Below are 24,427 nucleotides of genomic sequence, written 5' to 3' on the forward strand. Positions count from 1 at the left end.
CAGGTCTTTGATGCCGTCCAACGCCACGGCAGGGCCTGGCCCCCGGCCAGAAGGTGGGGAAGGCTCAGGACAAGGGGAAAGCCACCTTGAAACCACTGCCCACCATAGAGGAGCCTTCCCAGAAGGTGCCTATGGATATAGTGGGGCCCAATCTGGGAAGCAATACATCCCGGGGGTGGTAGATTTTGCTACTTTCTACCCCCTGGGGGGGGGGGGGGGGCTCTGTCCTCTATTGAGGCAGACCAAGTGCAAGGTGGGGATGACAGAGGTGTCTTGCCTAAGTCATACTGTGGGGAGTGGTGTTTAAAGCTGACCAAAGTGGAGCCCATGGGAGATTGGCCAGTCCCCCAGAGGAAGCAGCGGGCGCAGGCCTTCATTGGGATGGCGGGGAACGACCGGAGGGTTGTGCCTCTCTTCAGCTCCATCACTGAGCTGTCAGAGGGGTGAGCCAGGCATGACGGTCTGGACCGAGCAGTGCTCCGTGGTCGGGCCCCTGTGCCGGTAAACCCAGCCTGCGACAAGCCCTTTAGGGACTTCCCGGATAAACACGGCTGGGCGCGGTGCTAGTGCAGGGACAAGGGGAGCGACACCCCATTGTGCACTGGAGCAAGACGCTGCTCCCTCAGGAAGAGCGCCGCCGCCTGAGGGGAGGATTCCCGGCTCTGGTGCGGGCCCGTAGGAAGCTGGGGGACACTGACCCCTCTCCCCTGAGCTGGCTGCCCCAAACGGAAGGGCCAATGCCCAGCTCTGGAGGTGGAGCCTGCTCCTAAAGGTATACCACACGGGGTAGGTCCATGTTAAGGGGAGCGCTGCTGAGACAGCCCACACCTCATCACGGAGCAGAGTCCAGAGACCACCGGCTAAACGGGAGAGAGGTGACAAACTAGGGGCGTTTATTCACCTTGTTGTGCTGCATGTGAGTTCTACTAGCCCAGAGTAACCCTCCCTCCCACCCCCTGTGCCTCAGTTTCCCAGGGCACTGCACCAACTCCTAGATGGCGATGGGAGCTTTGGGTGCGACTCTCCCTGAGGGGGGCTATCCCAGCTAGCGGCCCGTCCACATTGGCTGATGCCTGTTGCAACCTGCACAGGGAGGGGGTGCAGCCAGGTGACACCTTTTGGCTGGGAAACAGGACTAAAGCCAGGGAGGGGCCAGGCTGGCAACTAGGATGAGCCTCCTGCGGAGAGTTCTTGGGGGGGGGGGGGGGAGGGCAGGGCGCTGGCTCTGAGCCCCCCCCCCCAAGACAGGCTGAACTGACTACTGCTGGTTCCGGTGCGGACAAGCCTGTTCCATGCTGTGTCCCCGTCTAATGCGCCCTGTGTTCTACCTGCTGGCTGAGAATCCCTTGACTGCAGAAGGGGGGGCCTGGCGACCCCCCCCCCCCCAGTTACCAAGTTGGTTTTGTGTTTTGTTTTTTAATGTAAATGAATCCAAGACATTTCACGCCTACAACACGCATGCCAGCCTCCGAGGGCCACAGCTGGCCGAGTCCAGTGATGTGAGCGGCCGGAGCAGCCGGGGACAGAGAAATTCAGCGTGGCTGTCAGCGGCGGAGGAAAGTGCACATCTGGTTTGAAACTACACAGCCACGCACGCCCCACGCCTCTCTGCTGGGGGAGGGGGAGAGGCTGCCTCTAAGTGGCCCACACTGCCCACTGGGCTGAGCGGGTTAGCGGTACCTGGCGCACACCCACTTCTCGCTCCTGCCCTGGGTTAGGCCTGACTCGCATTAGGCGTCAAACTACACTGGGATCGCCCTCTCTGCCGCCTCTCCGCCATTCAGGAGTCCCCCTTGGGAGCTGGTGGATGGAGCCGGCAAATCGACAGTGGGACCATATTTGCGGATGCAGGTACAAAGACTGTATCGGTGCAAGGCTCAGGTTCTGGGATGATCCATCCATAGGGGGAGCCTATTTCTCTATGCCCAATACGGGACCAAGGTGGGTAGCTGCCGGCACTCAGGGCTTCAGCCCCATATTCGAGGGGAAGGGGGAAATGGGATGCCAAGCTTTAGTCCCAAGGCAAGGGACACCCCAGACCAGGGATGAGCTCCATGGTGGGGCCACCCTGGAATGGGGCTTCAGCCCCCCACTGAGGGCTGCCCAGGAACGGGCTGATCATCACAAGCAGGGGGAGGGAGTCCGAGAATGGGGCTGAGCCCCATGACAGGTGGGGGTCGCCCGGGACCAAGGCTGTTTGCTGCAGGAGGGTGGAGGTGGGGAGAGCTGGAGACTGAGAATGGGGCTGGTGGGGGCTGCCCAGGAACAGAGCTTGAGCCCTGCCACAGGTGGGGGCTGCCCAGGAACTGATCTGAGCCCCATGGCGGGTGGGGGCTGCCCAGGAACCGGTCTGAGCCCCATGGCGGGTGGGGGCTGCCCAGGATCGGGGCTTCAGCCCCACGGGGAGGGTCGCTGGGGAACGAGGCTGCAGCCCGCAGTGGGGGCGCTTGAGAAAGGGCTTTCAGCCCAAGGGGAGGGGTACCAGCAGGGGCTTTAGCCCCATATTCCTGGAAGGCTGGCAGACACCCCTCCTTCTTTAGGGTGCACAGGGAGGGACATTACTACCTGGTTTCTCTCTCAGCTTCCTGCCTGACTCCACCCAACACACCACCGGGGCTGGGGCCTGCTTCACTGCCAGCCACACAGAGGAGGCTGCTGCAGCTGCACTTGGCTGGGGGACTCGAGGACCAGCAGGGGGCGTGCAAATATGGGACATTTTGCCCCTTTTAAGAAAAAAATGTCAGGACACCTGGGAGACCACTTAAATACGGGTCAGACCCGGTTAAAACGGGACAGATGGTCACCCTATACAGTACGCTGTACAGTTCCTGGCCTCCAAGGAGACAACAAATATTAGTAACCTCCGCTATCCAATTCTTGCTTGCAAGGGACGAATATACTTTCCCTGGCCTAGGGGGCGCTAGACCATGCTAGACGCGGGCCAGAGAAACTAGATTTAAACACAGCCATCCTGGATTGACCTCAGGCTAGACCGCCTTGTATCTTGGCAGAGGCAGAGCATCTAAACGACTCTTCCATGCTCTCGGCTTGAGTCCATCTCACTCGAGAAAATTAAAAGTTACACACAAAGAGGTAGTGGGTTCCCCCTGCCAGGATTAAGATAGATTTAGGAGCGAGAGACATTTACAAGTGGGTTTAAGAGCACTTGGTGGTTAAGAATATATACAGCAAGCCCAAGGAACTTTAAACAGCGAGCTCATGGATTCAGAGGGGCTGGCCTGCGCTGAGTTAGACGCTGGATTGGCTTCCGAAGCGGAGCTATCACGCTGGGGCTCAGCGGGAGCATTTTCTCCAGTCTCGCTCCTACAAACAAGCCCTCCTTCGGTGGGATGGTGCCCCAGCAGGGTAGAGACGGAAGCGGCTTGCCTCATTTTCATTTCTGGAGGGAGCTAACGCGAGGGGAAGAGATTCCAGCTACCAAGACAAGCAGCAGATTGCAAAATCGTGTAGCCAGAAATGTCCCAGGTCTTTATGAAAAGAGAAGGGAACCAGAAGTTTAGCACCGTGGAGAGAGCGTAAGGCCAGGTCCTACTGACAGCGGATGTCTTGCTGTTGAATTCACGGCTAGCAGAATGCAGCCTGGGCAGTCCCGGTGGAAGAGAACCAGGCGAAGAGCCAAACAGTTGCTCTCAGACCTTGTCTTTGCGGGTTCATATGTTGTCCTCATCTAGCATTTTGTTGACCCCTTCGCAGATCCTCTGCAGGTGGGTGCGATAGGGCTCGGAAGGTCCGTACAGTGCCGAGAGGAACTCGTAGTCCGCAAAGTGGTTGAAGACGTGGTTGATCCGGGAGTGGGACTTGGCCGTCAAGTGGGTGTTGATGGCCTGGTGGAGCAGGTCCCGGCACTCGTTGAGCACGCTGGACATGACCCTGCGGTCGAAGGTGAAGTCTATCTGGTAGAAGCTGACGGCGGTCATGGCCAAGGTGTGCACTTTCTTGCGGAAGAGCTCCATCAGCCGCAGCTCGTCGGCATTGAACTGCCGGTTGCGGTACAGCACCCCCAGCTTCATGACGATCTTGATCAGGTTCTTGATGATCTTCTGGGCCTCCCTGCGGTTGCGGGTGAACTCTTTGGTGACCCGGTACAGCTCATCCAGGACCTCGCTGCTGGTGTCATCGATGAAGACGCTGGCCATGGTCTTGGAGGCCATCTTGCTCAGGAGCTTCTTCTGAGCCTGCAGAACCAAGTTCTTGGTGCTGAAGGTGTCCATCTTCTCTGGAAGGGGGGAAAGAGAACATGACGATGTGATTCAGCCCTGGCCATGCAGTCATGAGCCCTCCCCTCCCGGGCGCACACCTGCCAAAAAGCACCCTGCTCTAATAGAGCCAAGACTCCTGGGTTCACAGAATCCTAGAGCTGGAAGAGACCTTAGAAGGCCATCAAGTCCAGCCCCCTGCCCAAGGCAGGACCAATCCCAACTAAATCAACCCGGCCAGGGCTTTGTCAAGTTGGGACTTAAAAACCTCTAGGGATGGAGATTCCACCCCCTCCCTAGGGAACCCATCCCAGTGCTTCCCTCCCCTCCTACGGAAACAGTTTTTCCTAATATCCAACCTGGACCTCTCCCACCCCAACTTGAGCCCATTGCTCCTCGTTCTGCCATCTGTCACTACTGAGAACAGCCTCTCTCCATCCTCTTCGAAACCTCCCTTCAGGAAGTTGAAGGCTGCTCCCAAATCCCCCCTCGCTCTTCTCTTCTGCAGACTAAACAGACCCAACTCTCTCAGCCTCTCCTCATAGGTCATATGCTCCAGCCCCCTAATCATTTTGGTTGCCCTCCGCTGGACCCTCCCCAATGTATCCACACCCTTCCTGTAGCTGGGGGCCCAGAACTGGACACAATACTCCAGATACGGCCTCACCAGAGGGTTCCTTCTCCCTTTCTGGGAACAGGTGTAACTGAGTATTCTAGCGGGGCAGAAGGAAGGCAGGGGCACCGAAAAGGCCGAGTTGGCTCGCATTGCTCTCTTCCCACCTGGGATCGGTACGGCTGCCTCTGCAGCGGAAGGCCCATCACCCTGCCATTTTAACGAGCCCTCCTTAAAATGGGGCTCATTTCCGCGAGAGTACAAGGGGGCGTTTGTTGGTCAGTGTGTGGCCGGTGAGAGACCCTTTAGCACAGCAGAATCCACACCACAACCAGCGTGATTTTGTTCCGTCCCTGCCAGAGAGCAGCTCTACGGCTGCTTCGCTTTTTTGTTTGTCAGAGCACCTCAAAGCCGCCTATTTCTCCAGCCCCCTGCTATGCCAGGGAGGTCTGGGCTCTGGAACCGAGTCAGTTTCCTGGCCGGATGAGACGCTCCCCTCTATGCAGGGACCAATCCTCTTGCCACATCCCACCTGGGAGGGAACTGGATTCTTGCAGATCCGCCAAGGAAGGAAGGGGGAGGGGGGTTCATAAACTTGGTTACCAGCATCACCAAAGGCTGCACATTGCTAACTACAGAACGTCAGGAGAGAGAAAGGGCTGGAAGGTCACATAGCCTCCTAGTACTCACTAGCACAAAGCGAGCCACTTAGCCAGCGACTGTTAAAGGCCGAAACGAGCGAATGAAACAGCACGGCTGGTGGAATAGCAACACGCAACAGGGGACTGCAATAACAACGCGCTCCCATGCTAAGGCGGAGGGGGGCGAAAAGCGGGCTGGCGATGCAGCCGTCTGCATTATGCTACGTTTGGACACATTTACTCTGGCGCTTTCATTGGCTCAAGAGATCGGCATTTAAGTCCCAGCTGGGCCACAGGCTCCCTACGTGATCGTGGGCAAGTCACTGACTTGCTCCAGGCCTCACTTTCCCCATTGGAACAATCCTTCCTGTCGCCCACCCTTGGTCTGTCATGTCTGTTGGATGTTAGTGCTTCAGGGCAACTTAGAGGGGAGTTGCAGCCACTTAGAGGAGGGTTGTGGAATCACAAAGTTTGAGACCCCTGGGTTAATAGAATCCTAGGGCTGGAAGAGACCTCAGGAGTCATCAAGTCCAGCCCCCTGCCCGAGGCAGGACCAATCCCAACTCAATCAACCCGGCCAGGGCTGTGTCAGGTTGGGACTTAAAAACCTTGGGGGATGGAGATTCCAACGCCTCCCTAGGGAACCCATCCCAGAGCTTCCCTCCCCTCCTAGGGAAATAATTTTTCCTAATATCCAACCTAGACCTCCCCCGCTGCAACTTGAGCCCATTGCTCCTTGTTCTGTCTTCTGCCACCCCTGAGAACAGCCTCTCTCCATCCTCTTTGGAACCTCCCTTCAAGGAGTTGAAGGCTGCAATCAAATCCCCCCTCATGCTTCTCTTCTGCAGGCTAAATAAGCCCAAATCCTTCAGTCTCTCCTCATAAATCCAGTCTCCTAGCCATTTTTGTTGCCCTCCGCTGGACCCTCTCCAATGTGTCCACATCCTTTGTGTAATGGGGGGCCCAGAATTGGACACAGTACTGCAGATGTGGCCTCACCCTGCTAATGCACCCCAATATGCCGTTAGCTTTCTTGGCTACAAGGGCGCCCTGTGGACTCAACCAGTTAACTGGTAGGAGCTGGACTAGCTCCTCGCCTGTGGCAGACAGGGGCTGCTCTGGTTGTCTGGAGCAGCCTCTGTCTGTGGCGGCCGCCCCCCCTCGCCCCCGACCCCTCTCCCTTTACTAAGTTAACTGCTTAAAACAGGGGCGGAGAACCTAAGGCTGGATCCAGCCCCAGATTTGCATGAATCCAGCCCATGAGGCTCCCCCCCCCCAGCATCAGGGAGCCGGTGCTAGGGCTCTAGCCCTGTGGCCCCACTGCAGCCCTCCCCTGTGGGGCTGAAGCGTGGGTGGGAGCCAGGCAAGCGGGGACCGGATCCAATAGGAGCAGCAGGGGGCAGTATTTGGGAGCGGCAGGGTACACGGAGCCATGGTCATCGCCGGGGGCTGTGCCAAGTAAGTGCCCCCCCTCATTGCCCAGACTCCACCCCCCCCAGCCCGCTCCTGCACCCTACCATCCTCCCAGATCCACCTACCCCCAACCCAGCCCTCCCATCCCAGCTCACCACTGCGCCCTTCCATCCTCACCTACCCCCAACCCTGCACCCCTCCCTCCCACCTGATTCCCAGCAGTCCCCTCCCACACACTGACCTCCTCATTTTGACCCCACCCAAGAGCCGAGGGGGCCAGCAAAATCTGTTAGCCTGGCCCCCCCAGGCTCTGGTGCGTGAGCGGAATGTGAGGAGTGGCCTTCTGCTTCTCAGCCCCCCCCTGATTTTCCTGTGGGTCAGTGGCTCCTGACCCCAAACGGGTTCCCCACCCCTGGGTTAAACAATACTGACCTACCTGACATGGGGGGAAGGGCGTGAGCTCCCGTTTCTAAAGCGCTGAGACGCTCCAGTGGGAGGCGCTGTAGACCGGCCACAGCACAAGGTCGCCTTATCCTAGGGTTTAGAGAACATCTCTCTGGCTAGTACAACTGCTGACACAGGATGCTGCAAAGGTGCCAGGGGACAGAGCCCTGCACATCCTTGGATTAGGGATGTAAAATCCTGTTTAACCGGTGAATCAGTTAAACTTTATGTGTAACCAGTTAACCACGTAAAGGGGGGCAGGGAGCCACGAACAAAGGCTGCTCCGGCTGGCTGGTCGGAGCAGCGCCTGCCTGCAGTGGGGCTGAAACAACCCCCTGCTCACAGCCTGCTACAGACCCTGCTGGTTAACGAGTCACATCCCTGCCATGGATATCCACTCAGTATCTGCCGGTGTCTGCATGCACGGCTACCGATGCAGGTATCAGCAGCTCATTTCTGGGGAGGCAGATACCAATTCTGTATCTAGATCCCTGCAAATTTGCAGCTATCCACTTTGCATCTGCGAGTATCCGCATCCGTGGATGTGCATACCAGCAGCTCAGTTTTGTGGCGACAGATTCAAATTCCGTTCCCGCGCCGGGCTCTACCGGTGGGAGCCAGCGCATGGAGCTCCGGCACGGGCAAGTTCTAAACCCCTGCCAACAGGGGGCCATGGCAGACAGGCCAGCCGGGCTCACCTAGGCTATAAATTAAGCGAGCAGTAATAGAGCAGTCAAACCCCGGCCTCTGCAAGATGTACCACGCGGCGTTATTTACAGCCCTTGGGAAACGCAAAGGTTTGCAAGTATTTCCTTTTATGCGAAAACATTGATTGTAACAGCATGAGCCTGGAGCTGGAGGGCTCTCTCTGCACTAATAAAGCCAACGGAAAAAATACAGCCGGAGCTGTGGGCATCCTCCTAACAGGACAGATGCCTTTGCTGCCCGGCTGGCCTACGGGAGAGAGGCCGCTTCCGAGCGAGGAAGCTGGGGAAGAGAAACAGAGCTGCTCCGTCAGGGTGTGGGTGGCAGTGCAGGAGTTCCGATGTCGCATCTGTTTTTCAGAAAGTGAACTCTCCCTGCTCGTGGGAATCTGCAATTAGCTTTGCAGGGGCAGCTTCACCGTCTGCCGGTGCCTTTTTGCCCAGGGATCTTTCTAAATACTACAAGAAGTTCTGTGGCACCTTATAGACTAACAGATTTATCAGAGCATAAGCTTTCATGGGCAAAGACCCACCCCGTCAGATGCATGTAGTGGAAATTCCAGAGGCAGGTATAAATATACCTGTATATTTGCCTGTATATTTATACCTGCCTCTGGAATTTTCACTACATGCATCTGACGAAGTGGGTCTTTGCCCACGAAAGCTTATGCTCCAATAAATTTAACAAAACATGTAGATGGTATCATGAGCTTTCGTGGGCACATCTCATGATACCATCTACACGTTTTGTTAGCCTATGAAGTGCTACCAGACCATTTGCTTGCTGTTTTTTTTCTGAAAGGGTATGTCATGCAGCAGTGAAACGGGCATTCGAAATAAAGCCCTAGTTCAAACTACCTGTTAAACCTCATTGCAGGAGGAATAACAGGTACTTTGAAATAGGGCTTTGTTTCGAACGCCCGTTTCACTGCCGCGTGTAGATGTAGGCAGTTATTCCGGGCTTGTAAATTTCAAAAAAGTGGCGCCCAGCTGGGAAGATGCAAATCAAGCACGGGATATTTAAATCCCGAGCTTGATTTGCAATTCCAAATGCCTACATTTGCAGCCCTATTCCGAAATAGGCTGCAAGTGTAGACATACCCTAACAGACTAACTCGGCTACCCCCTGAAGCTCCAATGAATCTGTTAGTCTAGAAGGTGCCACACGACTTCTCATTGTTTTGGCAGATTCAGACTAACACGGCTACCCCTCTGATACTTTCTAAATACTGACACCCCAAGCTGGGTGGGCAAGCGCGGTGCTGTGACAGCTACAAGGACCTGCCTTTGGAGATAATGCGGTGCGTAGATGTTGGCTTGGCAGCTCTTTCCCCTCCATGGTGGAACCTTCATACCCTGCTCTGCTGCCCATTTCACAGATGGGGGAACTGAGACTTGGAAACTGCCGGGAACTAATTTACCAGAGCGGTGCCTGGTTTGGAAGAGCAATAATTTGAGGCAAGTTGGGCATCTCCCCGCTCCCAATCAATATTCAGAACTTCAGATCAATCAAGCCCCTTTATGGTGTCCCTGACTGAGCCCCCCCAAAAACGGGGGCTTCCAAAATCTTTGGTCACATCTCACAGCCTTGGCCTAAACACTGGGAGGCTGACTCATCCATTTGGCCCACCAGAGCAAGCTGACGCAGAGCTCTGAGAAACACCAATTGATAATCAAGCTCAACTTCCTGCAGAGCCCAATGCGCCCCGCAGAAGAGAAAATGAATCTCACACATTTTTGAACAGGTGACCTTAAACACGGTCGTCCTCTGTGCTCTGCAGGGATGTTAAACTTCCCAGGGTCTTCTCGGGGAGAATCACGCTTTGCCTCCCTGCCCTGGTCCAAAATGTCCATCCCTTCCAACCCATGGATGCTTTATCCCTCTCCCGCTCGTGGCTCCACCCCAGAGGTGGCTGCATGTCAGTGCGGTTTGTAGGCCCGCAGTTTGCAAAGTGCCTTGAGATCGTAGCAATGAAAGGCAGCCGTATAAATAGCAATTCCCACGCGTTAAAGCTGTGTCAGCTGAGGTTGGCTAAGTACAATCCCTACCCACACGATCCTTTCAAAACAAGGAAATGCCCAGGAAAGAGAAGCTTTTTTAAAGAGCCCACAGCACCCACGCATCCCTGCGAGCAACCATGGCAACAGGTGTCAAACAACACTCCCTCGTCTTATTAATTGAACAATGCCTGGTTCTCCCAGAGCGCAGTTCAGCCGGAGATCTCGAGGTAAGTACCATTGATAGAATCATTGTACTAGAGCGGGGGTGGGCAATAATTTTTTTTATAGGGGGCCACTTAAGAAATTTTTGAAGTGGCCCCGGGCTGCACCAGAAGGGGCGGAGCCTCAGGTGGAAGGGGCGGGGCCAGGACACTTCACTACCCACAGATCCTGACTGGTCTGGCGGTGGGGGAGCATGTGAAGTCTTTGCCCCCCACAAAAGTCCTCCCTAGGCACCCAGGCCTCTGATGGTGGGAGGAGACTTCACACGCTCCGCCTTCTGCCCACAGGCCAATCAGGGCTTAGAGGCAGAGGAGTGCGCAAAGTCTCCTTCCGCCTTGCCAGGAGCGCGTGAAGCTTCTAAGTGCCACGTGCTTCTTACTGGGCGGAGGAAACTTTACGCACTCCCCCGCCCCCACCCGATTGGACTGGGGGCGGAGGAGCAGCCGGCCTGCGGAGACCCTGATCAACCCGTTTGGCGGGCCAGATCCGACCCACAGAGGCCTTTTTACCCACCTCTGTACTAGAGGGCTAGGAAGAGATGTCAGGGGGAGGGATAGCTCAGTGATTTGAGCATTGGCCTGCTAAACCCAGGGTTGAGAGTTCAATCCTTGCAGAGGCCATTTAGGGATTGGGGGCAAAAATTTGTCAGGGATGGTAGTTGGTCCTGCTGTGAAGGCAGGCGGCTGGACTCGATGACCTTTCAAAGTCCCTTCCAGTTCTAGGAGATAGGCAATCTCCATTAATTTTAGGTCCAGGGGCTTGCACGGAGGAAGGATCAGTTACCCTGACAGATTGTCCGCCCTGTTCTTAAAAACCTACAGTGCCAGGGATCCTGGGACCCCTTTGGTCACCCGTTCCAGAGCCTGATCACCCTCAGAGTTAGGAAGTTTATCTTAATTACCAAACCTCAGTCTCCCTGCCACACATTGAGCCAACACCTTCTTGTCCTGCCCTCGGTGGACACGGAGAACAATCAGTCCCTGTCCTCCCGACAGCAATCTTTCACATATTTGACGACTGTTGCCACCCCCTCCTCCCACGGTCTCGCCTCTTCTCATTTCTGTTGCTCCTGGTTGCAAAGCCAGGAACTCACAGCTCTCCAGTGCCAGTGTAATCACCTCGCCGGAAAGCCATCCTGCTTCATTCGTTCGAATGCTCACTCCACGCTGCTCCAGGGGACTCGGGGCAGAAGGGGATGAATTCGGGCTCCTTCCCTCCGTGCCGAACCCTCTCCCGCTCATCTCTGCCCATCCTCTCCCCCCGCTCCCCCACATGGCTCACTTCCCCTGGGGCAGATGCTACCGTTTGGCGAGTGCCTGGAGATTTCCCTCGCGTGAGACATTTTCCTGCTCAGACAGCGCCTCCGGCGCGGCCCATTGTTCACCACGGCGCTGCTCGATCAGCCGGTGGCGGAAGAAGCAGTTTTGCCCCAGCACAAGTTAGAGACGGAAACAAACCAGCAGATTTCCTTCCTGTAGCTCACGCTCCCAGCCCGGCTGGAGTTTGAAAACACCTCTTCAAAACCAGCCCCGGGTGCTGAAAGCGCAGCTCGCTCTGGGACAGGGGCGCAGAGAAAGGAGCCAAGCCTGGGAAGGGGGGTGAAGCGGCTGGAGAAGGCAGCGCCCAAGACAGCAAACCCGCTCTGCCTTCCCTTCTTCTTCCAGACACTTTCCGAGCTCTCTCCGGAAGCCAGGAGCCTTGGCCCCACAATGTACCCCTGAGGGAGGAGGGCCTAGTGGTTAGATTGCTCTCCGAGGCAGCAGGAGACCAAAATTCAATTCTCCGCTCTGCTGCCGACGTCCTGCGTGAGCTTGGGCAAGTCACTTCAGGGGGAGCTCCGCGGCTCCCCAAGGGGTTGCAGAAAGGGTGTATATGGGGGGGGGGGGTCACAGGTCCGGTGTGGAGGTATCACACCCAGGTTGCAATGGCCAGAGCAGGGACCCAGGGTGATAGTACCTAGGGCTCTGGGTGGCTACTGCAGCTACACTGCTCCCTTTCTCCAGCTAGCTCAATAGGCAGTCCTGGGACTTTTGCGATGGCTACCAATACAACAATAGCAGAAGCCCCCCAGCACTTCTCTGACACGCCTACCCCATGCTGCAGTCGCAGCCCCCATCACCCTGTGCCTCAGTTTGCCCAGAGACCCAATGGGAAATGGCGAGTCCCTCCATTGCAGGGCTGCCGGGAGGGCAACTAAAGATCGTGCTGTGCTCAGATGCCACGGGGACCAGGACCAGACAGAGCCCTTCGTACACAGACAGATCTCCCCAGGGAAGATGGAGCCAGCTGGGTGACGTGAGCCAAGTTCTCTGGTCACGGACGCTGATCCAGCCGCATGACTCTGCAGCGAAGCAGCCTTTGCTTTTATTGCCCCGAGTTAGCGCGGAAGGACTGGGCAGAAGCTGCTTTGTGCAAAGCCTTACAGGGGAGACCGAGAAGCGTGAACTAGACGTGGGGAGCAGGGAGAAGCCAGCACGCCCCGCGCTGTGGGCAAAGACGAGTCCAGTGAACACGTTTCTGATTTCCCCGTTCATCTATAGTATCCCACGCCTCTGGGCCCCACAACCCTGCAAGCCCCTTCCCAGCTCTAGGGCCGGGGCTTGGAATACGAGGCCCGGTGCAGCGTTTGCAGCTCTGGGGCGAGGGCAGCTTGCAGGGAGGGCGAACACAAGGGCGGAGACAGCATCCCCGAACGCCACCCCCAGAGATCAAGCGACAGCAATGACCCGGCCCGTGGAGCACTGAGCCTCCAGCTTCAAAACCAGCCGTCTCTGGTGGATCCAGCCCAGAGGGAAAACTGGGCTTGGGTGGGGGAGGGAGAACTCAGGCTGGCAGTGTAGACCCGGCCTGAGTTTTCACCCTTTCACTGGGGAGGACTCACTGCGCAGGACACAAGCCATTTTCACCCTTAACCAACACGGCACGTGGGAACCGCTGCACATCCAGTGACAGCTTCACAACCCTGGTCCGGCAGCCCCGCCTGCTCCTGAGGGGGCATCTCTGTGCTGACGCAAGCCTTCCCCCACAGAGGTGATGCCCGCTTGCCCCTCCCCCACCGCAGCGGGGTACATGGGGAAGAACTCCCGCGGCGACCAGAATCAGGCCCGAGCATTGAAACGCATCTCTCTGCGATGAACCAGACAGCAGGCGCGGCGTGCACGCCGGCGGAACCCGCAACGCTGTCATCCTGCCAGCCCCCGGCGGAGCCTGGTGACATTTCAAAGGGACCAGGCAAAACTGACACATACAGGTGTCTGCCGAAAGCTAATTTGCAGCACCGCATCCAGCTCTGGGCTCCTGCTATCACCGAGGACGGGGGGGGGGGGGGGGGGGGGGGGGGGGGGAGGGGGGAGGGAGGGAAATCAGGCTTCAGAAGCTAAGCCAGTCCCCCCCACTACCATTCCACAAGCTGGATTACTTCTTATTTCCCATTCTGCTCCTCGCTTCTCTCTTCCACCCCCCCCCCCCCGCCGGTGCGTTCCAGACGCCGCACACCTGCGCGCTTCCACCAGCCACGATCCTGCTCTCAATTACTGGCGCAACTGTCAGCCGCTCCCCTTCTCCCGCCGAACCCCCACCCACCGCTCCCTTGATGGGGGGGATGAATATTTCATACGGCAGCACAAAGGCACTTGAATAATGTATGGGGCAGCCTGGAGAGGGAGCAGGCAGCATGCGGAAAGAGGAGCCGAGAGCAGGCAGGCGCCTCCTCCTCCTGGCCCTCGTTAGCCCACAGTCATACGCCCCTCGAAACACCCGCCCCCCACAACGTTTCGTCTCGATTTAGAACTTGCCGGAAAAGTTTCCTCCAGCGCGAAAGTTCTCCATGCAGCGGGTGCATTAAATGGGGGGGAGGGGGGGGGGCGGCGCATCTGTCCAGCTGGCTGGGAAACTAGCTGAATGCAGAATGGGTCTAGAAGTGCCCCAGAACTCGGCTGTTCTATGCTCTCCCTGCCAGCGCGAAGCCTCGCCGCCCGAGTGCCTCATCTCCTTTCTGGAGAGCAGTCTGCCATGCCGGGGTACATCTACACTCTGCCACGTCCAGGGAATGCGTTTGGTCTTCTGCGTTATTTTGCGGAAGAGCAAACGCGCTCTTTCAGAAGCTCTGTCTTCCTTGTTCTGCAAGGAAGAAGGGATCTTCCGAAAGAGGAGGATTTTCCAAAATTTGGCCCGGTGTAGATGGGCCAAATTTCGGAGAAGCCTCTTCCGAAAGAAAAATCGGAAAAAGGTGTAGTGTAGACCTAGCCCAGATCTAGACAGGATTCTTCCCTGCATCATTATCTTGTCTACATTGGGCAAGGCACCCTGCTTGGATCCGGTTCTCCGTTACACCCTTTACGCCAGAGCCCCGGCTTGCCTGGATCTGGCCCCCGAGGTTTAGGGCTCCCACCCCCACATGGGCGCTCCAGCCCCTCTGTCCACCCACCATGGGGTTGGGGCACACAAAATCTACCTGCCTGGGCTCCCCATGCTCTGGCACGCATGGGGAACGTTGTGGGAAGTGTCTTTTTCTTCTCCAGTCGGGGGTCACATCAGCGAGGGCTTGTTGGTTTTTTTTGCTTCTCACTTATGTGCGGCCCCTGGATGATTTTTCGGTGGGTCAGCAGCCCCCCACCCAAAAAAGATTCCTCGCCCCTGGTTTATGCCACCCTGGCAGTACAAAGGGGTCTTGAGTTAAGTGGACAGAGTCCGTCAGGGAATAGCCCTTCAGCACCGGGGGACGGAGCAGCACAACCCCTTTCACACACATTTAAGCTTCTGCCTGAGTTTGCGGCAAGCCAGCTTGTCTCTATAAAGGAGGTTCAAAGATTTGCAACAACTCTCCTTCCTTTGCGCTTCTCTTTGTCAGGCTCTGCCCTGTAGTACCGCCCAGCGGGGCTCGGCTTCTAACAGACGTTCATTTAATTAAGCTGCATCCCCGCTCCCCCCCAGGGAAGCCTTAACATGACCATGAAAGAATGGGAAAGAGAAGGAGCGAAGTGCTTGGTCATACAGAGCAAGACCTGGAGTCACCTGCTCTAACCGCTAGGTAACACTCCTTACAGCAGCCATCTCCAGATGCCCTTGCCATGACAGCTGTCTGTGTCTTTCTCCCTTCCGGGCCTGATTTTTACCGGCATTCGTGTGTGTGGGGAGGATAAATAATTAAAGAGGCACCTTATCCTCCCCCTGACGGCTGTTTGTTACCTGTTGCCATGGGCGCAAATAGCCTCGCTAGCGACTCCCTCGCCAGCAGCCCCATTGCTAACATTTACCGGCTGCTGGAGAAACAAGCCGGGCTCCTTGCAGGAGTTCTCCATGCCAGTAACCAAGTGGAAGAGTTGATCAGTAGCCAAGCAACCTGGATCTCAGAGGCAGGCGTGTGTACAGAGCGGGGAGGGTGTCCGAGGTGGCGGCAGAAGCCGCGGCGTCAAGCCCCTCTCCCCGGAGAAGGAAGCAGGAATCCGGCGAGCCATCCAACGTGTACACACAGCAGTGGCCTGTGCCAGAGTGCGCCCTGCGCCGATACAACATTCTGCATCCACATTGGCAGCCACAAACGTGGGCCGCGGCGATAAAGCCGATATCCACGGATTGGCTGGGGCACTAGGACACCCCCCCCCCCCGAGTCACTGTTACTGCCATCTATGTGGGGGAGGTGGGTGGCGTACAGGGCCTGGAGTCGGGGACCAGACCTCTGAGGTGTCTGGCGCTGTTCGGACATGGAACAAAGGGTTAGTGGGCCAGGACTGGGGGGAGAAGATGTGGGATTCCTCTATTCTGGGAACACAGGCTGCTTTGCCTCCTAGGCCTGGCGTCAGCTGGGCCCCTCACAGCTCCAAAGCCAAAACCGGTCAGTGGATGCTGTGAAATGGGTTCAGCAGGCCTCAGTCCTGAGCCCTGGAGCATAGAATTATGACAGGGGGAGCCTGGCCTGCTTTGGCCAGGCCTCCTACTGCTCACCCTGGCTGTGGCTTTGCCCCCAAAGGGCCGACGTGCAGGCTCCAGCCAGGCGGCAGGGGACTGATTAGGGTACCGGTGGCTATTCTGCAGCAGCACAAAGGGAAGCGCTAATCTGTGATTATAAAAGGTCCTTGAGGTTCCCGGCCCTTTGCTGAGCCCCTTTAATTAGCCCCCAGCAGTGGCAATGGGAGCCCCTCCCCCCACCATGGCTTGGGGCTCATTCTGGGATTCCCCATGTCCAGGATGTCCTTTGGTTTCCTGTTGCTCAGGCAGCAAGGGGCCAGTTACTCCAGCAGCGAACGGGCCGGACTGCTCAGGGCCGGACTGAGAACTCACCAACTCATTTCACACAAGCCCCCAGACGGCCTGTCTTCACACTCGCGCCGTTCCTGCCACCGGCTCGTCAGCCCCTGCTCTGGGCGTGGAGCGGATTAGAAGTGGCAGGAAGCCAGCGGACACAGCAGGGCGGAAACCAAACGCCATCTGAAACAGTTCTGAGGGTTTCTTCTTTGTAACAGCCCACAGCCCTGCTCCATCTGGTAAACAGGCAACCGAGAGCAAAACCCAGCGGTGGGCGTGGACCCCTGGAGCCGGCTGTGGGCTTGAAGCTCCAATGTATCCCCATAAAGAGACCATCCTCCTAAATGAAATGCTCCGCTATAACCCTGCACAGATCCGACCGTGTCATGAAGCACCCAGGCGAGACACAGCCGGGACCCCCAATCAACTGCACCAGGGAGAAGGCTGATTGGGGGAGGTGCAGGCTAATTAGCTGATCTGGCCGGGAAGCTGGAAGTCCATCAGCCGAGGGATGGAAGGACACAAGAAGGAAGTCACGGGGCTGGCCAGAATGGAGATCCCAGCTCGCGTAGCCCCCGGTGTGGGCCGAGAGTTCAAGGACTGCCCCTGCCCCAGCGTTGCAATATTATGGCAACCGGGCCTGGGACTGGCCATCGATCACACAAAGCTGCCACTCCACAGAGGGAGTCGGAGACGCTCCGGGGGCATCCGAGGCTGGGGGAAGGGGGGGGGGGCAGATCACGCCTGGTGACAGCCTGAGTCTCAGTTACTCCTGCCCTTGGAATAGGGATGCTTTCCGTCAGCACTGCGCTCTCTTCTGGGACTAGGGATGTTACATTTCAATTAATCTGACTAATTGAACAGTCGATACAATTTGCATCGACTCCTCGATTAGCGGATAAGGGCACCTCTGCCTCCGAAGTGTAGAAACAGCCCCAGGGCTCTTGCGACACTTCAAAGGCGAAAGTGCTGCGGGGAGCACGGGGCCAGCAGGGCAGTCCCTCACTGGCCCTGTGCTCCCCGTGGTGTTTCAAAGCGGCAGCCCCACGTGGAGCCTGGAGTCAGCGGGGGACCCCCCCCTCCCACACTGACCCTGGGCTGCGTCTGCCGCTTTGAAATGCTGCAGGGAGCCTGGTGTCAGACTCCATGCGGCATTTCAATGTGGCAGTGCCCTGTGAAGCCCGGGGTCAGCAGAGGACTCCCCCATTGACCCCAGGCTCCATGTGGCACTGCTGCTTTGAAACGCCACATACAGCCTGGGGACTCTCCAGCTGGCCCTGTGCTCCCCGCGGAGTTTCAAAGCGGCAGCGCTGCATGGAGCCCAGGGTCAGCGGGGGAGTCCCCAGCTGATCCCGGGCTCCACAGGGCACTGCCACTTTGAAACACTGCGCGGAGTCTGCTGATAGAAACAGCAAAGGGCAGGGGGAAATGACTAGTTAGCTACTGTGGTGACTAGCCTAGAAGCATTTGCTTCTCGGATTAGTCGTTCACATCCCTATCTGGGACTAGAGGATCCTGCTCAGTCCTGGTAGAAGAGCCCTGGGGCTGCTCTGATTTACACTCCCCATCCCACAGCCTTCATGGGCTCCGAGAAAGAGAGATCAGCTGGGACGCAGGGCACTTGGCTGTGCCCCCAACCACAGGGCCAGGGAGCAGGATCAGCCTCCTGCTTTCAGGCCAGTCCCACGCAGCCCGCCGGCGACAGGGAGAGGAGATCCTTGTCGGGAAGGGGTGCTTCCTTTCACCTTACGATCCCTTTCCACCAGCCTTCTTGTTAATATCACAGGGGCACCCTTCCAGCTTTGGGCAGAACTCCCTGGGCAGGAAGTAGGACAGGATGGCTCAAGCTCTGTCGCAGAACGGAGGGAGGAAAAGGAGGGGCGGGTTATTCCGAGGCATTTCTCTTGCCTTCGGCTTCCTCCCTTCCTTGTGGAGCTCAGATCAGCAGTTCTCTCTTCTGGAGCAACTTCCTCTCTCCCTTGCTCAGGAGGATGGTGATTAAGGAGGCTCATTAGGAAGAAGGAGCTTTTAAGCTTCTACCTCCCCCAGGCAGGGAAGCTTCAACTGACTGGCACCCTGCACGCCCCGGGCTGAGCGGGTCTGTGCCTTTGAAAGGAGCATTGTGAAAATGAAGCCATTTAAAAAGCAATGTGGCGGGGGGGGGGGGGAGGGCGGGGGCTTCTACTAGGTGCACCCTAAGTCGGGTGTAATGGGGGGCTGGCTGGGCGGGGGGGGGAGAGCAATCAGCATGGCTCATGGTGCAACTCCTGCCGATTTCACTGTTCCCCGCTGGTTCTTGGCTGTGCCCCCAACCTGCAGAAGCTGGTCAGGGCCCGGTCTGTGTAGCTGGCCTGTTCAGGGCCTCTAGCTGAGACTATCTTGCAAATAATGAGCAACAACATTACAGGTTGTATTCTGGGCTTGCTGCATTTGTAGGCTTGCTTTTAAGCCAACTGATGGTCTAGGAATTATTAGGGAACGGGTCTCTGCAGCCCCAAGGGTCTATTCCCAGTTCTGCCACTGTCCTGCTGCCTGACCTCACTGCCCCCTTTATACCTCAGTTTTGCTGTCTGTAAAATGGGGTGATACAGCTCAGGGGGACTGAGAAGGTTAGTTCTTTGAAAAGAGCTTTCATGTCCCTGAATGGAAGCTGCTGGAGACACAGGACCACAGAAACTGACAGACTGGATAAGACCCAAGGTCCGTCGTACCCAGTATCTTCTCTCTCACAGTGGCCGGCACCAGACCCTTCACCGAAAGACTCAAAGAACCCACAGGAGCAGCCATGGGGAAATTTGGCTCTCACAGCAGATCTCACCCTATAATCTCTAATAGCTAGAGGTCGTCTTAAATCCGGAAATGAATGATGCCTTCCAAAATGATTAGCAGTAATGATGATCACTCATATACACTTATCTCCTTCTGAATCTTGTGAAGTTCTCGGTCCCCATGAAGGATGTTAAACTGCAGTTATCTGGCTGATCGTGACTACACGATTGGTCTATAAGGGCCACTCTGCAGAGTCGCAGTGGGGGTAGCTTCAAGAACTCGCTCAAGCCGGGAACGGGCAGTCCCAGCTCGTGTCGATTCCAGGAGCCACCCACACTGTGTCTCTGCATTTTAAATGTAGTAAGAGCCGCCGGGCTCTTACCATATTTAAAATGCACAAGCGCAGCATCCTGGACCAGCACTAGCCAGGACTGCTCGGTCCCAGCTCATGCTGAGTCCATCAGCCCCTGTTCAAGGCCAGCCTGGGCCACTGTGAACAGGGGCTGCTTGGGGGCACCAGCCCCCAGCTACGGAGGGGCCAGCTCCCCACTGGGACCCCTGTGGACAGTATCGGCTCCTGTCCCCCTCCCCCGCTGCTTCTCATAGAGGCAGCAAGGGGGGGAGGGAGGTGAGTAGTCGATTAGTTGACGAGCCGATAAACATAAGCTTGTCTCCATGACTCCTTGTGGGAATGAGTTCCACAGTCTAATTACGCATGGCGGAAGAAAGTAGCTCCATCTGTCTGTTTTGAATTTACCACCTTTTAATTTCTGTGAGTATCCCCTAAGTCTTGTGTTACAAAGACCAGGATAAGAGATCCTTAGTCCAGGGCTACTCAACTCTGGGAGTCCCGGGGGCCACAATGACACTTACAGCATATGCTGAAGGCTGCAACTTAAGAGTGGTTGCATATACGTGCACATATATATGCAAATCACTTCTTTCACGCTGACTGCAGGAATACAAAGATTAAGGCAAGACTACACAACACACAGGCCTCATTTAAGTCAGTTCTGCTGATATTAATAAAATGCAATTTTTCCCTGATTTCTACCCATGTGACAGCACTTTTAATGAGCAAAGATAGTCCAGGAATTTAACTATGAAAACACCTATCAACAGAAGACCATTATATGGACTACTTTTTTGTTCTGGTTCCCACCCGCAGGCACATGTTGAGCCCCGTCTAAACCCGAACAACATCATGGGCTGCAAACAGACGGGCTGTGGGCCACGTGCTGAGAAGTCCTACCCTAGACCGCTCATTATTTTATAGGACCTTATAACATCCCCTCTTATACAGTGGTAGTTATAATAATCCCCAGCTCGAATAGAGATTTTCATGGTTGTACATCTCCATGAGCTTTTAAAGCTCAACATCATGATCCCTGTTTTACAGATGGGGAAACTGAGGCACAGAGCTGGGAAGTGACATGCCCACGGTCACCCGAGGGGCCAGTGACAAGGCTGGGAATAGAGTCAGTGCCAGTCTAATGCTCCCTTCACCAAACAATCCCAAACTTTTCAGTAATAGTTTCAGCCAAACTCTTCAATCTCTCTTCACAGGAAAGACTTTCTAGGCCAGTGGTGGGCAACCTGCGACCCCCTGGGGTTCTATGTGTGGCCCACAAGACATTTTGTTGACCACTGCCCGTGCACAAGCCTGACCGATTCTGCTGGTGTTCATCCGTGTAAGATTTTTTTCCTACCTGTATTACAAAAGCGACATGCATGTCAAGCCAGGGCAATCGGCACTCCCTGCAAATTCTAGGCATGCCAGCAACGTTAGCAAAACTACCTTATCCCATGAGGCCATCTTGGTTATGCTGCGGCCCACCGAGGTGAAGGAGGGGCCACTCACTAAGCTAGGTTGCCCATTGCTGTTCTAGGCCATTCATCATTTGTGTTGGCTCCCTGAGCCCCTTTTAATTCTGCAATACCCTTTCAGAGAGGCGTTAAATGGCTCTTTTTCCCCTCTCCTGCTGAGCTACTTTTTTTCACTGGGTGCACACGACTTCAGAAGACAAATCATGCCACCCGGTCCCCCGTTCCAGGAGAATCCACTGATTCCGAACAAGGAGCCAGCGTTCTGTTCTCTTCTTTGATCCTATCAAGCCAGCCAGGGCACGGGGCAAGAAGTTACACGGATTCCGAACAATCACGGCCTCCTCACATCCTGCGGACAGGCTAGCTTCTTCTTGGTCTGGAGTCCCACCTCTGTGCTCTCCCCGGAGCCGGATCAGTTTACTCCCCCGGGAGCCGGATCATCCACAGAATGCCGCTCCCCTTCAGGTGCCCACGTACGTAGCCAGGTGCTCGGAGGAGTGCAGCATGGTGGGAGGGGGGGGCTAGCCCCACGGGGAGCTGCGGAATGCCAAGCCCTTTGGCAAACCCAACCCCCCAGTGCACGGTAGTGAGCCCTTGACAAACGTGGGCAGGAGAGCTGAGCTGGTTGGGGGATGCCACGGGGAAAGCTCTGTAGGAAGGCCGGGCCCTGAAGGATCATCAACCGTCCCGCCGATCCCTTTAGTCACCCCGGGCCAGGGAAATATTAGCAGATTGGGTGATACCTCAGGAGAACAAGGCAGCTTCCCATATTATCCCCGCTAGCACCACACAAGGGAATGCGTTATCGGGGGCCGTATCCGGGCATGATGGAGGGAGCCATCCAAGGGGCTTTCCACTCTCTGATTCCTAGGAGGGGAGCGACGGCCCTCTGGAACCCACTGGCAGGAACAGGGAGAGAAAGCCCCTTTGCCTGCCCTGGAAAGCTGCCAGCACTGACCGGAGATAAGTGCCCAGTGGCCCCAGAGGCTGGGCTGAGGGTCTCCTGCCATGGGGGAAGAAAGAAAACGGAACTGGGGCACAGGCCCTGGCGGCCAGGGATGGACTGGAGGGTGATGCCTGGTGGGCAGGTCCCCCTGGAGAGGGTGATGCCCGATGGGCGTCACGGGGAGGAAAACATGGCCAAGCCCTGGCATCAAGGGGCAGACAGGAGGCTGATGCCGGGCGGGGGGAGGATCTGGCGGCACAGTAAGAGGGCAGAGCTCGGGGGAACAGGGTGATGCCTGGCAGGGGAGAAGGGGTAATGCCCAGTAGGGGCAGAGGGAGGAAAGGGGTAGGCAGCAGGCCCCAGTGTAGGTTCAGGGGCGATGCCCGGCGGATGGCCCGTGGAGGGGGGCAGGGTAATAACCCTAGGGGGGTCGCTAGCAGGAGGGAAAGGAAGAGGGGTAGGCCTTGGCGGGGGGGGGGGGGCAGGGGCAATGCCCGGCAGATGGCCCGTGGAGGGGGGCAGGGTAATAACCCTAGGGGGGGGTCTCTAGCAGGGGGAAAGGAAGAGGGGTAGGCCTTGGCGGGGGGGGGGGGGGGAGGTACGGGGGCGATGCCCGGCAGATGGCCCGTGGAGGGGGGCAGGGTAATAACCCTAGGGGGGGTCGCTAGCAGGAGGGAAAGGAAGAGGGGTAGGCCTTGGCGGGGGGGGGGGGGAGGTACGGGGGCGATGCCCGGCAGATGGCCCGTGGAGGGGGGCAGGGTAACAACCCTGGGGGGGGTCTCTAGCAGGGGGAAAGGAAGAGGGGTAGGCCTTGGCGGGGGGGGGGGGGGGGGGGGGTGGGAGGGGGGCGGGGGGGGGGGGGGGGGCGGGGGGGGTGCGGGGGGAGGGCGGGGCGGGGGGAGGGGTTGGAGGGGGCGGGCTGACCCTGGGGGCCCTGGCGGGGCACGGGACGATGCCCGGCCCGGGGGGGGGGGGGAATGTCCCAGACTCCCGTCGCGTGGCCCGGGGCTGCGCCTGGCGATCGCGGGTTCGGGTCTCCAGGCGGCCCCGCTCCCCCCGCGCGGCGCCCGCACTCACCCTCCGCCAGCGAGGAGCCGGCTCCGGCCGGGCGGGGCAGCGCGTCCCTGGGCGGCGGGCTCGGCTCCGGAGCGGGGAGCCCCACGCGGCGCTGCGGGTCCCGCTCCCCCCGCGCGTGAAACCCGACCCGGCGCTGCGCGAAGTTTCAAATTCAAGGAGAAGTCGAGGCCGTGCGGGGGGGGCGGGGGGGTGACGGAGCCGCCAGCCAATGGCCGCGCAGGGCTAGCTACAAAGTAACCAATGGGGCAGGGCGTGGGGAGGCCAGCCCGGGTCTGTGGGGGCCCAGCCCCCTTGGTCCCCTGTCCCGTAGGGGTCTCTGGCCCCAGGCCCTGCCCCACCTGGGGGGTCTCTGGCCCCAGGCCCGGCCCCACCCCACCTGGGGGGGGGGTCTCTGGCCCCAGGCCCTGCCCCACCTGGGGGGGGGCTCTGCACATAGAGGCTGGCTTGGCAGGGGTCCCATCATACCCAGGGTTTGCAATTGTGTCCACTGGCTCTCAGCACCCCCCCGGCCCTGCAGATGGACCCTGAGAGCCAGGGGCCCCTACTAAGGCCTTGGCCTCAGCTGTCTCCCCGCCTGTGGCTTTTCCTTGCTCTTCCCTCTGGATTGACGGCCCTGGTTTGCGTCCGCCCGCAACTCCCAGGGCGCTTGGCAGCTCCCGGCCTGGCCCGGTTCCCGCCTTCCCCGCGAAGCGGCGGAGGCAGCAATAATCATCCTAATTACCCGCCAGGAGCTTGCTCGGCCCTCGGCCGCACCTTGTCTCTGTGGGGCCCCAGCAAGAGCCAGGAGCTGGAGAGAAAGGCCTTGCTGAGCCCCATTTCACAGCTGGGGAAACGGGGAGGCAGAAAGTCCCCGGCCTTGCCATGTGTCCAGGGCAGAGCCGCCCCCCGGAATCCTCATTGTCATTCGCCCTCTCCAGCCACCAAATTACATTGTGTCCCACAGCTGGAAAGGACCCCAAATAGCCCCTCTGACCCATCCACCAAGGCCTGGGCTAGAAGTGAGTCAGGGTAGGCCAGTTCTATGCTGGCCCAGGAGGCCCTGTGCACACGGGGCCATTTCAGCCCCCTTTAAGGCCACGTTATGCTGCCAGGATGTTTGGGCCTAGAAGAAGAGTTGGGACAGCTGGAGGGAAGTAACCCAGCTTTACCCCGCCAGCGTGGGGCATGCCTGCAGGCAGACCTACCCAAGCCAGCTTGCCTCCTGGAGCTGTGAAAATGCAGCCCACCCAGAAGCCAGGGGAATCGCTTAGGCACTTGGCCCACGCTGCTGCTGCGGCTTCGCTGCTCCGGGACCCGAGCTGGCTGGAGTA

The 24,427-nt window shown here is 57.7% G+C and overlaps 1 protein-coding gene across 3 annotated transcripts; it reads right to left on the reverse strand.

Moving 5' to 3' along the window:
• Positions 1 to 313: 313 nt before the first annotated feature.
• TIPE1 (TNF alpha induced protein 8 like 1) lies at positions 314 to 23,276 on the reverse strand. Of its 3 annotated transcripts, none has more exons than XM_075903062.2 (2): positions 23,118 to 23,276; positions 314 to 4,237 (listed from the first exon to the last, which is right to left on the reverse strand). In XM_075903062.2, exon 2 carries the CDS (start codon positions 4,230 to 4,232, stop codon positions 3,672 to 3,674), a length of 561 nt encoding a protein of 186 aa, XP_075759177.1. In that variant the 5' UTR covers positions 4,233 to 4,237; positions 23,118 to 23,276; the 3' UTR covers positions 314 to 3,671. The 3 variants fall into 3 exon arrangements, with proteins under 3 accessions (XP_075759177.1, XP_006110584.3, XP_006110585.3); XM_006110522.5 differs by lacking the exon at positions 23,118 to 23,276 and adding an exon at positions 11,558 to 11,740; XM_006110523.5 differs by lacking the exon at positions 23,118 to 23,276 and adding an exon at positions 11,374 to 11,524.
• Positions 23,277 to 24,427: the final 1,151 nt, after the last annotated feature.

This window comes from Pelodiscus sinensis, chromosome 32 (genome assembly GCF_052426305.1).
Source record: "Pelodiscus sinensis isolate ZL-2025 chromosome 32, ASM5242630v1, whole genome shotgun sequence".
Taxonomy (NCBI): domain Eukaryota; kingdom Metazoa; phylum Chordata; order Testudines; family Trionychidae; genus Pelodiscus; species Pelodiscus sinensis.